Below are 13544 nucleotides of genomic sequence, written 5' to 3'. Positions count from 1 at the left end.
GGACTGTGCATCAGGACTAAAGGGCACCAGCAGGACTCGGGGGGACTGTGGCTTGGGAATGAGGGGCAATGGCATGGGCAGGGACAGGGCATTAGCATAACATTGTCACAAAGCAGCAGGGCAACAGCTGCAGCTGGACCCACGTCCTGGTGAGCAAAAGGGGCAGAGGGAGCTCTGGTTTTCCATGATGAAAAAACCCAAAGCACCCCAAAATCAAATGCCAAAATATATAGGTATTTAGTATGTATTTTATTATAATGATGGAAGCCTACCAGTGCCTTAAAATTGATTTAAAATTATATATCAATACAACATTTTGTTAAATTTATATCTAGATCTATAGATGCATAGTGGTGTTTCATTTTAATCATGGAAAAATGCGGACTCTAAGTTTTATAATTAGAGAATTTCGGACCACACCGGAGGGGGCAGACAGTAGAGAATTCACAAATTTTTAACAGAGGAAACCAGGATCCCTGCTGATCACTTATTGTCTGGGCCTCAAAAAAATGAGACCAGTGCATTTCACTAAGTGGTCTGAAAATTCTTCCTCTTTTAGAGCCTCTTGTTTTATCTGCATGCTGTTTCTCCTCTCTCTCCTCCCTAGTCCCTCTCTTGCATTAGTACCATTTCCAAAGAATTTCATTTTCCCCCACCAAAATGGTAGCAATGGAATTTCTGTGCAATTTGATTTGTAATGCACCATCCATCTGCATAATGAACCAACTGGATTATTTGCCTCTACTTAAAATGCATTCTGCAGACCTTACCATTCAAGATGATTTTCCACAAATGCAGACATGGGGCTGATCTGAACAGTGTAAGTGTCATTGGCTGAATATTCAAACAGGCCGTAGTAAGGATTGAAGAGCTCCTGAGACAGAAGAAAGAAGAATTCTCGGGAGGGGCCACTGTAGTCCAAGCTAGAAAGGAAACAGATATAAAATGAGTCTTCTTTGCTTTCATGTTTTGCATCTGGACTGTCTGATAGCGTACCATGTTTCTGTGCACGCGACTACTACTCACATGTTTGCTGATGCTAAATCTTCTCTCCCCAGACTCAATACAGACTTTAGGCAGAGTCCTGACTACATCACAATGCATAACCTGCCCAAGCCCTACCTTAGCCCTGGGAAGCATCCAGCTCAGGCACATCCCAGCATCACAGTTTCTTCCTACTTTCCCCATTGTTCCAGAGGGTTAGTAATTTACAGCTGGACACTATCCCTTGCTTCAGTTGGACTAGTTCCACGCATTTTCTTCCTTTGTTGCAAGAAAGCCAAGAAAGTTATGCAGCTCCTATGAGCATGGTACTTACAGCTTTGGTATCCCCATTGGTCAGAAAAAGTGGGGAAGTAGAGAAGCACAACCTAGCCTCAACATATTAAACTTTTGGACACTTTCTCATAGTGCCTGGCCCTTCAGCTCAAAGGTGAACAAGACTGGGTCATAACACATCTTTTAATATTGTTAGATGGCATGCTGATTTTTTGCTTGTAAGAAGTATGCTTTTCTTTTTGTTTTCTGGTGGTTCCAAGTGTTTGGTACCTTGGGGGGTGGGGCACACTCTACAACCCCAACTTATATTTAAAGCAAACCTTGCTTTTATTTTTATGGTTTCTCATTTGAAAGTCCCATTCTTTTTGTCCTGTTTTGTTTTCAAACTGGTTTTAAAGACAACTCATTCATTTCAGGGTAGAAAGAAAGAAAGCTTTATGAAAGCATGAATCCTAACTAGGATGTATTTATTAAAAACAGACTGTTCTCTAATAAACCTGAGCAGTTTTTTCTATCCAGTTTAGTATAAACCTCCATATAGTAATAAGAACAAACTATCTGCAGTTATGTACCACTTGAGGCTAAAGCCGTTCTGAGGTGAGCATTTCTTCTTTACATGTAGAAAAATCAAAGTAAGTGGAAAATTCTGCAGCAGGATCAGGCATTTTATAAAAAGGTTGAAGTTATGGTGTAATTGCAAGTGTCTGACTGAGTCAGGCTGTAAGGAAGTAAAAGGCATTTTCTATGCTACATTTTGCTATGGTCACTTATCAGCTAGCAGCTCTGAATCTTGAAGCATGCACTCAGATTAAAACCATCAAAGGGTACGCACAAAGGTACATGTTAGCAGCTTGAAAAGGGGAAGGGGAGAGCTGCTGCTCCAAAGCAAGCATCAGCTGTTGATCTATAATTGTTACATTTACAGGATAAAGTAACAATAGGAGTGAGGGAAACTGCCCTAATTTTAGCCAGAACTGAAGCAAGGCTGAAGTTGGAGAGGTTTGACTTTGCCCATAAACAAACATAATTATATCAATATCATGGGATACAGAGACAAGCTGTTACAGAACAAGTGATAGTTCTGCATGATTTTGTAGCAAAACATGTATAGCAAAGAATGGGCCAAATTGATGCCTGGTGTAACTCCACTAAAATCAACAGAATTGCACTAGTTATAAATTTGACTCAATGACCATATTGGATAGGGGGTTACTAAAACTACCTGCACTCATACTTCTCTGATATGGGCCTTCCATAAAAGGCTTGTAGGAGCTATATTAATATAGCACACATCCTCGACAACCCAGGCACCCATATTTCTATATTGCATTGGCTCTCTGGGTGTCCAGTCTTCTAGGGAACAGGGAAAGCCATGGCTACTGTGCCATTACAACCTACTCATCAGAGTCTCTATAACTGGGGGACCCTCCAGCATGATCAGTTCTGGCATTCAGCAACTTAAGCCATAGCTGATATTGTCCTCAGATGTAAGTCAATCAAGTTTTTATAATTTGCAGTTTCTCCAGATTTCTGCAAGGCACAACAAAAGTTACTACAGCTTTGGGGAAGACAATACAGCTCATGGTATCAGCCCTTGCTAGAGTATTAGACCTGTTTTACAAATGGGTAAACTAAGGCACAGAAAAAGGAATATGGTTTATTATTTCAGGCTGATGACAGAGTCAGGACCAGAATTCACTGTACTACAACTTCTCTACGTATGACATGATACTGACTCTCTGGGCATCCACAAGTTAACAGGTTAAGAAAATCCATAATGTCAACAGCATTGAAAGGACATCCCTTTCTAACTGGTGACTTTACTCTGTTTTTAGCATCTGTCAAGATGAACTCCACAGATCCAGCCTCTTACTTGAACTGCTATTTAGAAAATGAAATCAGCAGTAACTACCATGAACAGTAACTACCATGAACTGCCAGCTGAGCCAGTTTTAGGGCTCTAGCATTTTTGGAACTGAAGCTGTATTTCTTGTGTATCCCTAAATACTTTCTGTGTTGCTATTTAATGTACAGCACAATTAAAATGGGATTCCAAACTTTCCTTATTTGAAATGCTGGAGAGCTTCAACATTTCTTTCTGTAATTAAAGTTTAGAGCCTGGCTGTTCATGTATCAATTGGCAACAGGTGAACTCTGAAAAGTTTGGTTTAAATAAACACACACAAGTTCAGTTGCTTGCTCAGATCTGAATCAGCCTATCGGAACCTCTTGAGTCTGCAAGATTGGCCAGGAAGTCTCAGAAGTACAGGCCCTCTCAAAAGATTACTACCTGGGTCAGTTAAGCAGTCAGAAAGGATGTCTAAACAGACTTATGCTCATCACTCCAGCCAGATTCAGGAAGTAAAGTTGTGAATAAAAATATGAAAACCAGAAGGTTTGGGAGGAATGTATTTTTGAACTGCAAAGAAGGTTCTGTTTAGAGGCAGTATTTTCCTACAGTGCCAGGGCAAGGAAGTTTGGCACTTGGGGCAAAGCCCGCAGTGGCAGTCTGCCCTCAACTCATGCACAGATCCTGGGGGCATATGCCTCTCCATGCTTGCCCCGAAGTGCATGCAGCAGCAGGAACCGCCCTCCCCCCATCTCTGCATCCTCCCAAATGAGCTGCTCACGGCTCTGTCCCGTGCACTGTCCTGGCTGGCCAGCACCTGTTGGCACCCCTTTGTTTTGGCACCCAGGGCGGTTGCCCTGCTCATTCCTCCCTCCCCCCTTACTATGGTACTGCTCTCCTATCGATTAAAGAAAGGGATTATGAATAAAGAGACTAGGATTCTTATTCTCAACCCTAATCCTGACTTGTGTCTGACTGTATGTCCATGTCTCTGTCTTCACAGCAGGACTATTACATGTGGAATGAGGATGCCCTGACTCTTAGCTCCTATTTTAGGTATGCTCTATAGGTCTCTGGGGGAAGGCATTGGAGATGTGCTAAGCAGCTTTACTGTCCTAGTTCTGATTATAAGTTTGGGTTACTTGTAATTTATGTCATCTCCCCAGAGATGATAAAGTAAAACTTAACAAGAGGATTTGAGCTTTTTCCAACATCATAGTGTACCTGGGTGTATTATAATTCACAGCATTTAAAGGTTCCCTACCCTTCCTCCCCAACAAATGTGACGTAGAGTTTGTTCCGTTGGAGCTCCTTCCGCGAATAGGCCATCACCTGATTGAAGGTGCCTTCCAGCAAATGGTCACGCCGTATAATTAACCTGAAAAGAGACAGGAAAAGGGGTCCTGTTAATGGGTACAGGGTGAAACTCTTGAGGAAGCAGTGGAAGAGGAAGAGAGGAGTGAAAGAGGCTGTTACCAAATATGAATGTGGCTGAGGATAAACAGGAGCCATGAAAGGGCCAAGTTCAGTTTTGAATAAAGATGGCAACTGCTGAAGTCGCTAAAGCTGCACCTGCTTGCTCAAAGGCTGATTCTGACCCTTTATTAATATTTATGGCTGATGTGATGACAACATCTGAGTGGTTACAACATCTTGCTATAGCTCCGGAGGCATGAGCCTGAGTTGTTGCTGCAGATTTGCACTAAAGGCTGCTCCCAAACAGCTCATCTGTAATCAGTTTGTGCTCCAGATGGGGGCACTAAAGGTGGCTGGATGTGATGGCAGCTACATGTGATGTGCTGCTGACTACAGAAACTGGTATCATACTAGCCTCATGGGCTACTGGACTCAGGATGGATTGATTCCAATTTATTTGCTTAGTGAAGATTTTCCATATCACTGAAAGGTAGATTTCTCCTCAAGCTGGTTATTAGCATCTCTCTCTATAGCATCTTCTGAACAGAGATTAGATAAGCCAGTGGCTTTCCTACCTTTAAGCTATCACTGCTTATTGCGGGCAGCAAATCATTAGCGAAATTAACCTGTTTCCTAGAGGTCAAGGTATCAATACCTCTTTAAGAGAGATGGGAAAAAGTGTAGTAAAACACTGAACTGTTAGTGACAGAACTCTTATATAAAATACTCTTTTCCTCCTTTTAGATTAGGGTTTTTTTTTTTTTTTTACATAAAAGCAAGTTTTTACTCAAGAAAATGTGTAGTTTACCTTTACTAATGCATTACTGATGACAACTAATGTACCCATGATAATAACGTACAAATATCACATTAGTTTCCTGATTCACAGGGATGATGACAAAGTTGATGTTATATGATGTTAAATTATTTGAATTACTTGATGTAATACTCACTTAATTTTACCAGGACCTTGCCCAAAACCTTTGGCTTCAAGTTTTCGATAGAAATTGCGCAGCTTGGCTTCGAAGTCCCTCCTATATGGAGAGGGTGCTCTTGCACTCGCTCTCTGTAACCCTGGTAGGGAAAAGAGCAAATTCCTAGCTTTTACCAAACTTGAAAAGATCTTATTTGTATACCTGGCTTACCCAGGTGAAATTTGCTAAGAAATGTTGCACAAACTTTTAACAGGTACATGAAGGACTCCTGAGTGCTCATTATTTCCATGGTCTCAATGCCATTAGTAGACTTGTGAGTTAGTATAATTCAATGGTCCCAACACTTCTGTGAAGCTGAAACAGCTTTCCAGGAGAATTGTAAAGTTAGTTGCCTTGGTACTGACTCAGCCTGGAACTCTCACTGATTGGAATGGAAATTTTGGGACCCCCTGATGCATATAAGAGCTAGGTGCCCAACTACCACAGACTGTTCCTGGGAGTTAGGTGTCTATCTTTCATTTGTACTTTTGAAAATCTCTCTCCTCACCACCTTATAAAAGATATCATTACTCAGTGGGATTAAACCTTTTGGGTCTCAAAGCTATTTCTATATAGAACATAAGGCCAGGCTGAGGTGGGAATCAGGTTTCTTGAATTAATCACCTTCTGTATACTGAAGACTCTCAGCCATAAACACAAAACCTTTTGTGGCATCACAGGGAATTTCTGTCAGTTCATTTTCCTAATAAGATTGACATTCACAGTAGATTTTCAGTAATTTGTGACCTGTTTTGTTTTGAAGTCTGAATTCTAAAAGGAATTGATAAATTCTTTTATGTAAGTGAGTGCCAAACCACAAAGGACTAGAGCATTGTTCCCAAGAAATCTTATTTCTCTATCTCATTAGACAAGAAAATGAAAACAAGGCTGCCCATGAGAAATGTGGCAGAATACCCTCTATAGGAATGTAAAAAATTCACATTTAGTGGAAGCCCAAAGTATCTGCAAAGATTCATTTGCAGCGATGGAAGGATATTACTAATGGTAATGCAGAAAGGACTATTTTTTTGGCATGCAAGGAAGATCCTTCATGAAGATAGAAATTGCAAAGCTTGCCACTGAGGTCCCGGAGGAGATGGGAGTCGGGTGTCCAAGAAGAGTGGTCGCTCCTCCAAGCCCAAAGGGAGGTAATCCCAACATGGATCAAAGGGGGCAAGAGGGTGCAAAAGCCCCCATGGCTCATCAAAAGCACCCAGGAATGGCTAGCTAAAGGGTAGGTGTACACCCAATGGAAGGGAGGGGCCATCACCAGGGAGGATTATACTGTGGTTGCTCGGGGATGCAGGGGGGCCAAGGCGGAGATGGAACTGGGACTAGCTTCCCAGATCAAGGACAACAAGAAGTCCTTTTTTAAATACAAAGGGGGCAAAAAGAAGGAACCGGGTAACATGGGGCCTCTGCAAGACACGCTAGGAAATATGGTTGTCACACCAGATGACAAAGTTAACCTATTTAACAACTTCTTTGCCTCCATTTTCCTGAGCAGGGACCGGATCAGCCCCCTCACTGGGACTCCCTCAGGCCCCAGGGGAGACACACCCAGGCCAAGGGTCAGTGAGGATCTAGTCAGGGAACTTCTGGAGGGACTGGACATATTTAAATCAGCTGGTCCGGATGATCTCCACCCCAGAGTGCTGAGGGAATTAGCTGAGGTCATTGTGGGACCCCAGCACAGCTGTATGAGCACTCATGGTGCTCTGGTGTGGTGCCAGAGGACTGGAAGAGGACCAACGTAGTTCCCATTTTCAAAAAAGGGAGGAAGGAGGACCCAGGGAACTACAGGCCAGTCAGTTTTACCTCGATCCTGGGTAAGTTTTTGAAGGAATTATCCTGGCACATGTCCACGAGGGGCCAGCAGAGGAGACTGTTCTTCGAGGCAAACAACATTAGAGGCAGGTCCCGTCAGATCAACCTGGTGGCCTTCTGTGACCAGGTCACCAAATCCTTAGATGCAGGGGTAGCAGTGGGCATAGTCTTTCTGGACTTTAGGAAGGCCTTCGACACTGCCTCTCACCCCATTCTCATTAAAAACTGGGGGACTGTGGTGTCGACACCTACATAGCTATATGGGTTGCTAACTGGCTGGAGGGCCAAACCCAGAGAGTGGTGGTGGATGGGTCATTTTTGGCCTGGAAGGATGTGAGCAATGGGGTCCCCCAGGGCTCGGTCCTCAGGCCCGCACTGTTAAACCTCTTCATCAGTGACTTGGATGAGGGGGTAAAAAGCACCTTGTTCAAATTTGCAGACCCCACTAACATGTGGGGAGACGTGGGTATGCTAGAAGGGAGGAATAGGCTGCAATCAGACCTAGACAGGTTACAGGGGTGGGCGGATGAGAACAGGATGGGTTTCAACACTGAAAAGTGCAAGGTGGTGCACCTGGGGAGGAAGAATCAGCACCATACCTACAGGCTGGGGAACTCCCTTCTCATCAGGGCAGAGGCAGAAAAGGATCTTGGAGTCATCATTGATGCCAAGATGAATGTGGGCCAGCAGTGTGGGGATGCAGTCAGGAAGGCCAGCCGTACCCTGTCATGCATCCACAGATGCATCTCAAGCAGGTCCAAGGAAGTGATCCTCCCCCTCTATGTGACACTGGTCAGGCTGCAGTTGGAGTACTGCATCCAGTTCTGGGCGCCGCACTTCAAGAGGGATGTGGACAACATGGAGAGGATCTAGAGGAGGCCACTCGCATGATCAGAGGGCAGCAGGGCAGGCCCTATGAGGAGAGGCTGCGGGACCTGAACCTGTTCAGCCTCCACAAGAGAAGGCTGAGGGGGGACCTAGTGGCCTGTTACAAACTAGTCTGAGGGGACCAGCAGGCACTGGGGGGGTCCCTGTTCCCCCGAGCACTACCAGGAGAGACTAGAAATAACGATCACAAGCTGGAAGAGGGTAGATTCAGGCTAGATATCAGGAGGCGCTACTTCACGGTCAGGGCAGCTAGGATCCTGAACCAACTTCCAAGCAAAGTGGTGCTGGCTCCTACCCTGGGGGTCTTTAAGAGGAGGCTAGACGAACACCTTGCTGGGGTTGTTGACCCCAGTACTCCTTCCTGCCATGGCAGGAGGTTGGACTTGATGATCGGCTCAGGTCCCTTCCAACCCTACCAACTATGAAACTATGAAATGTGGTGGAGATTTCAAGATAGCCCTTCTGAGATCTTTTCAAAGTCTGCCTGGGACCCACTTACCAGGGCTTTGAAGGGGATAACCAATGGTTATGGCTACTTGTGATCCCTCCTTTTCCATTAGAATTTTTTTTCCACAGAAAAAGATAAAGTAATTATTGGTTCTTACCACAACAAGGAGTAAAGAAGAATCAATAATACATAGCCTGGAATCACTATTTTTGTCATACTCCCAACTTTTCAGAGAAAGGGATACATGCAAGTGAATGTCTCTTGATACCCTAATGACACAGATATTAGCCAAATGATTATGTCTTGTCCTCCCCTAATTCCTGCCACTGATAGCCACTACTGGGGCAAACCCCAACTGTACATACTGTGCCACAAAGTGTTTTGGTGTGGTTCACACTTGCTTGAGATACGTGACTCAAGTAACAAGACTAGGACATTTTCCAAAAAAAATCTCCCAATGGCAGGCAAGACTTTGGCGTACAACTCTTCCACAAAAGTGCTGAGATGCATACTTTCAAAGCCACATCTGACATCTGGATCTGGACACCCATTGCCCATTAATTTTGATAAGAACTGAATGTCCAAATAGCTTAGGTGGCTTTGCAAATTGCAGCCTAAATGACTTGTCCATATTCCTGGGCAGTCTTTCAAAGTTACCAGGGAGGGTATAGTTAAATTCAAACCCTTCCTGTGTGACAAAGCAAAAGGAAGCTATTTACTGCTCAGATTTCCCTATCATAAAACAATGCCACAGAGACCAACAGCAGGTAATTTTCTAAGAGTGGATGACCTTCTGGAAAATATGCTTTAGTCAAACACAACTTATTCTCGATCCAGGAATAACTGAGTGAAATATAATAGCCTGTGCTATGGAGGAGCTTAGATGATCTAATGGTCTTCTTTGACTTTAAAGTTTATGAATCTTGGGAGAAGAAGCAGTCTTGGGAACACAGTCTGGCTGGATACTGAGTTTAGGAGCGATGAAAAGTGTTGTGATACATCTGGAATCTGGAAGTCACACTTGGCTTTTGCCATCTAGTATCCATACTCAAGAATGTGCTTACATGTTAATACGTTAGACTCAGAACACACAGCCTTCTCATTCTAATCATTTGGAAGCTGTGATGATATTTTCTTCTCATTGGAAAATCCCCATCATTCAAACATCATTAACATGCCATGACACATACAAAAGTGAAAGCATTCCGTGTATGAATACAAAACACCCCAGCAGAAATGCAGGCAGGGGAGATCTGCTACATCTAGAGCACCCAGTCTCTCTGCTCCTTCAGAGTTACTGGAGCTATGACAGTTCCACCAGCTGAAAATCTGTCTCTCCAGGACACTTAGTTAGAGAAACACAACAAACTCAAGAGCTCCTTTCATTTTCCTTCCTTTTACCTGGAGAGTTTTGAGGTGACGAACAAGGTGAACAGCGTGGAGAGAAGCTGTAGCCAGGATGGAAGGCAGCCTGCAGGGGTATGTAGGACATAATATCCTCTTCAAAGAGGCTGAAAGAAAAAATGATAGAAAGAGGCCTGTTTCAACCCTCTTGACATGAAGAAGCACAAACATGCAGTACAGTGGAACTCTGCTATGATCAGTTTGGGCAGCCCTTCAATTGATCATTACTTACACAAGAATGATCATTACCTGCAGATGCATGAAAGCAGTGAGCTTCCCAAATCAGGCATTGCTGCAAGGAGCAAAACTTTCATTTTAGAAGAACAAAGTGAGTTCCATCAGGCATTCTCATGCCAAGGCAGTGCCATATCTACCTATGGGATGAAAGAGCCACGATCCAAGCCAATAGTAAATGAGGAACAATGCCCATGGGCCAAAAATGAGAAAGGGAATACACATGCCATTGCTCCAGATCATTTCCCTTTTCATTATGGCTTGTTCAGGTTGTATACTTTGCAACAGGCAACAGCATGACTTAGCTTTTTGACAATCTGGATGAAAATACAGGTGGCTGGAGCAAGCTGTATGCTTCTTGCAGAGGATGGAATCAGCTTGAAGAAACATAATCAAAATCGTCACTAGTAAACCCAGGACAACATAAAAAGTTAATTGTTCACTGTGCTCAGGTACATACATTGAATCATTCTGGGCTTTAAAGATCTGATTGCACTGGAATTCCAAAAGATGCTAAATAAGGCCTTCCTTATATGATGTACATAACCACACATTGTTCACTCCACTGTAGTTCCGCTATTCCTTACTGAAGTGGTTCTTAACCATTTTAGACTCAAGGCACCCCTTGTTAGACTTGAGATCCCACTCAGAAAATTCCAGTTCTTAGTTTTTACTCTCGTTTTGACTACAGAAAAATAATGGGGCAATATTTCTGCTGCAAACAACCCAGAAAATCACAACAGGTCAGCATTATTTTAATGCTATGGATTCCTATTTGAAATCTCTGGGTTTATGTTGTGAATCATGCTTGTGCACCTACCAGGGCTAACAATGCATGACACCTCATGGCACCCTAGGGTGCTGCAGCACCCTGTTTGAGAATCACTGCCTTAATGTGATCTGGCTTGGCTCACATGGACAGCATGGCCAGTGGCAGACCTAGCAATCCTACAAACTATTGCAGTCTTTACTTGCAACTGATTATCATTCAGAAAGGTAAGAAATTCCCTTTCAATCTTTGAAAACCCCAAAGAAAAAAGCTGAAGGTGTTTCTGATCTGATCTTGCAACCAAAAAACACATCAGAGTAATTAGAAAACAGAGCTCATAGCACCAATGGGAATGGGCTTCCAGATAATAAAATTTCATACACATACTGTGGTTAAATATGATTGACAAGTGTCTGTAATTGAAACAGAATTCGACTGTAATCATGTGGTACAACTCTAGGGGAGAGGGCCTAGATTTACCAGAAGTTGGTCAGTGTCACAGGAGCAGGGCAATCACCTGTGACTGAGAGGGAGTTAAGGAGCTGCCAATCACCAGGGGCAGCTCAGGTGCTGGTTGCCATGGCAACCAGATGGATCAGATGACTGGAAGGGGGCGGGGCCGGGCCTTTATAAACCACCCAGGCCTGAGCCAGAGCAGCAGTTCCCTTCTGGCAGCTTCAGGAGCAGGAGCTCTGAGGCTGAGCTGAGCTGAGCGGTCTGAGTTGGTAGTTGCAACCCTACCATGCTGACTGGCTGCGATGATGCCAGGGAGGAGAACACCCTAAGAGGAAGGTATGATTGCAAGCCCTAGAGGGGCTTGGCGTTTGCCTGGAGCAAGGAGGCTCTGTGTTTACATTGTAGCCAGGTGGCTTGAGTTTCGGTTACAGTTTACACAGGAGGACCGGGTGAGGCTGTAGGGGAGTGAGGAGGCCTCAGGGGGGCTCCCCAGCAGCTTGGGGGTTCCCGGTGCCCAGGAGGGGCACAGTGCCAGCGGGGCACTATTGTTTGTGCTGGCGAGGCCTGGCGCTGCACCGGAGAGGCGCAGTGTGTGGGGTTGCGGACCCCAGCCCATAAGGGCGGTGTTTTGCCCGGTGGGGCAATGGACCTAGAGAAGGGTCAAGGGGCCGGGCACGGCAGCGGCCGCCTGTGCCCCAGAGCGGGGCGTAGAGCGCGCCAGGGGTTGAGCGCGGGGCAGTGAGAGACCCCATGAGCGAGGAGGGGCGACTAGGAGCCCTGAGAGCACACAAAGGGCTGGGACCTAGTGCCATGTCCCTAGTTAGAATATTCCAACACCATCGGCGAGGGTTGGGCTGCGGTACAGGGGAGGTACAGGAGCCGCACACAGCGCTCCCTGCCATTGGGGCGCGTACAAATGGGCAGCTTCCCGCTTCATTTCATCATACGTTATTTATGAGTAAGATCAAGTCGTGGCAGGCGAGAATAGGTGGGTGATGGACCCATTGCAGGAGTCCGGAGCCGCACGCGCGGAGAGGCTCCAAAAATGAGGCCCCTGTTACAGTCAGTCACCTAAAATATGTCAAAGGACATAGGATAGAAACAGCCAGCCAGCTTCTTGGGTACCAAGAATGACAAAGCAATAATCTGAGTCAAATGGATTACCTTAGTAGAATTACTAAATCTGCATCACAGGACAACTTTTCGAGCCCATGTGTACCCTCTGTCCGAATGTAATGGATCTTCTCCCTGGAAAGTTAATGATACAAAATTAGGAACGGTCAGGGGAGAAAATCACATCACTGTCAACCCATAAAGCAGGGATGGATTCCTTTTTTCTTGCTATTTCTCTTGTCACTCTCCTCAAAAAATGGCAATTAAACATCTTCACTGACTGCCTGATACATTGTCAAATTTGTACAATAAACCTTATAACACAACACCTTTCTTTAAATAATCCTGGCTTCCTAACTGTAAAACAAGAGACTTGATATCTCATTTTAGAGATTAGGATTATTTCTCCTTCCCCAGCTTTCAAGTAACACTGTCTCTCACCCCATTCTCATAAAAAAACTGGGGGACTGTGGTCCTACACAGCCAAATAGGTCACCAACTGGCTGGAGGGCTGCACCCAGAGAGTAGTGGTGGACGGGTCATTTTCGACCTGGAGGGATGTGGGCAGTGGGGCCCCCCAGGGCTCAGTCCTCGGGCCTGCACTGTTCAACATCTTCATCAGTGACTTGGACGAGGGGGTAAAAAACTCCCTGTTCAAACTGGCAGACAACACTAAGATGTGGGAGGATGTGGGTACGCTAGAAGGGAGGAATAGGCTATAATCAGACCTAAACAGGTTACAGGGTTGGGCGTAGGAGAATAGGATGGGATTCAACGCTGACAAGTGCAAGGTGATGCACCTGGGGAGGAAGAACCAGCACCATACCTACAGGCTGGGAAACTCCCTTCTTGTCAGTGCAGAGGCAGAAAAGGATCTTGGAGTCATCA

The 13544-nt window shown here is 44.8% G+C and overlaps 1 protein-coding gene across 1 annotated transcript in view; it reads right to left on the bottom strand.

The window, feature by feature from the left end:
* Nucleotides 1–13544, bottom strand: part of HECW1 (HECT, C2 and WW domain containing E3 ubiquitin protein ligase 1) — a 298561-nt gene that overhangs the window by 49593 nt on the left and 235424 nt on the right. Inside the window, exons 18-22 of the mRNA XM_019539214.1 lie at nt 12708–12791; nt 10082–10191; nt 5497–5617; nt 4392–4505; nt 771–923 (exon numbers count right to left, since the gene is read on the bottom strand). Coding sequence (XP_019394759.1) covers nt 771–923; nt 4392–4505; nt 5497–5617; nt 10082–10191; nt 12708–12791 — 582 coding nt within the window. The remainder of the gene's footprint in view (nt 1–770; nt 924–4391; nt 4506–5496; nt 5618–10081; nt 10192–12707; nt 12792–13544) is intronic.

The sequence above is a fragment of the Crocodylus porosus genome, unplaced genomic scaffold, assembly GCF_001723895.1.
Source record: "Crocodylus porosus isolate Cpor-Errol unplaced genomic scaffold, CroPor_comp1, whole genome shotgun sequence".
Lineage (NCBI taxonomy): Eukaryota > Metazoa > Chordata > Crocodylia > Crocodylidae > Crocodylus > Crocodylus porosus.
The sequence above is the reverse complement of the archived record's forward strand: the minus strand, read 5'-3'. Positions and strand labels throughout refer to the sequence as shown.